General features: G+C 35.8%; 1 protein-coding gene across 1 annotated transcript in view; it reads right to left on the bottom strand.

Annotated features, from left to right (window-relative positions):
* Positions 1–1,352, bottom strand: part of LOC111671868 (ras-related C3 botulinum toxin substrate 2-like) — a 4,410-nt gene that overhangs the window by 2,750 nt on the left and 308 nt on the right. Inside the window, exons 2-3 of the mRNA XM_087180076.1 lie at positions 1,320–1,347; positions 533–649 (exon numbers count right to left, since the gene is read on the bottom strand). Coding sequence (XP_087036202.1) covers positions 533–649; positions 1,320–1,347 — 145 coding nt within the window. The remainder of the gene's footprint in view (positions 1–532; positions 650–1,319; positions 1,348–1,352) is intronic.

Here is a 1,352-nt window from a genome sequence, read left to right as displayed (position 1 = left end):
TTTCTCTACCTTTTCATCACCTGGGCTTCCTTTTTAATTTCCCTCCATGCCAACATTTTACTAAGAACCACTTATTTTTAGCATCATGTCAGTTCCATGTTACTGTGGTGAATGATAAATAAAAGAGAGTCAATACAGTGTTTGAATAATCTATCACTGGAGCCTGAAAATGACCTGAGGTTCTGGAGACAGTGACACAAGTAATTTAATAAGATGCAACTAGGATGCAGGTTATTAGCTTCTGGGCTCCAAAAGAAAATTGAAATCAGTTATTTTGAAGGAGCACTTCTATCAAACAGTAACGGTACCTGTGAAGTAAATTTACCTATAATATACCCATGGTATACAAATTAAAAATAGAATATAATAAATTGTGCATCTCTTTATAGACACTCTTAATAGATGTGGTGATGGTGACGCAGGAACAATATCTGCCATGTTGATTGTTTCTTGCTTTTCTTGTCATTCAGCCATTTCTATTTTAGGACTACTTTATTTAATAGAGAGAAATATACAGTATATAAGTGGGAGCTATTGATTCCAGTGACATATAAAATAATAATGTACCTTCAGAGACGAGACTCACCTTAGCTCTGACGTTCTCGTAGGACGCCGGGCTCACCAGGGAGAAACAGATCAGGAAAACATCCTGGATGAAGATAAACAATGAGAACAGGGAAAGATTAAATAGATTGTACCACACCAGCTCAGTCACTATGTCTGCAAGGATATATAGCAAATAGAAAATATATATTAAGTAACTTGTGGAGATGTCCACTTTGCTCTACCTGTGTGTGATTTTGTTGAGCCATGTGTCACTAAATTACAGAATTAACTCCATTTTTCAAATGAAATACTCATCAAGCTAAAACTCACTTTTCTCCTTCGGTCTCATGCAGGAACTTCTCACACTAAATAGCCTCTATAATGTTGGATATTGAAATAATAAACCAGTCACAATAACAAAGGTTTTTATATGTGTATTCTGATACTATGCTACTGCTACTACTATACAATACTACTGATTCTGATACTAAAACTTTTTTACTTTATCACAGTCAAGTCTAACACTATAAAGTCATCTGCATTTGTAGGAATTTATATCTACATATTACGTGTTTTCCCACATTAATCAGCTTCCTCAGTAACATCTTTCTTCTCTTTTCTGTTCCTGTCTTCTAATTTAATCAGCTGTAGCACGATCACTCTGCAGTGTTGGATATAGATCTGAAACGCTCTTGACTCCCAGTGTGAAACCCAGTGGGACACAAAGTGTATTTTACTTTATTATTTTTTCCTTTGTGTTAGTGATAGTATACCGTCTGTGGGTAGGAGAGTGGGCGGAGCCTGTC

Source organism: Seriola lalandi, unplaced genomic scaffold, assembly GCF_002814215.2.
Source record: "Seriola lalandi dorsalis isolate HSWRI2012SDOR001 ecotype SW California unplaced genomic scaffold, Sedor1 jcf7180002054887, whole genome shotgun sequence".
Lineage (NCBI taxonomy): Eukaryota > Metazoa > Chordata > Actinopteri > Carangiformes > Carangidae > Seriola > Seriola lalandi.
Note: the sequence above shows the minus strand (reverse complement) of the source record. Positions and strands in the feature narration are given on the sequence as shown.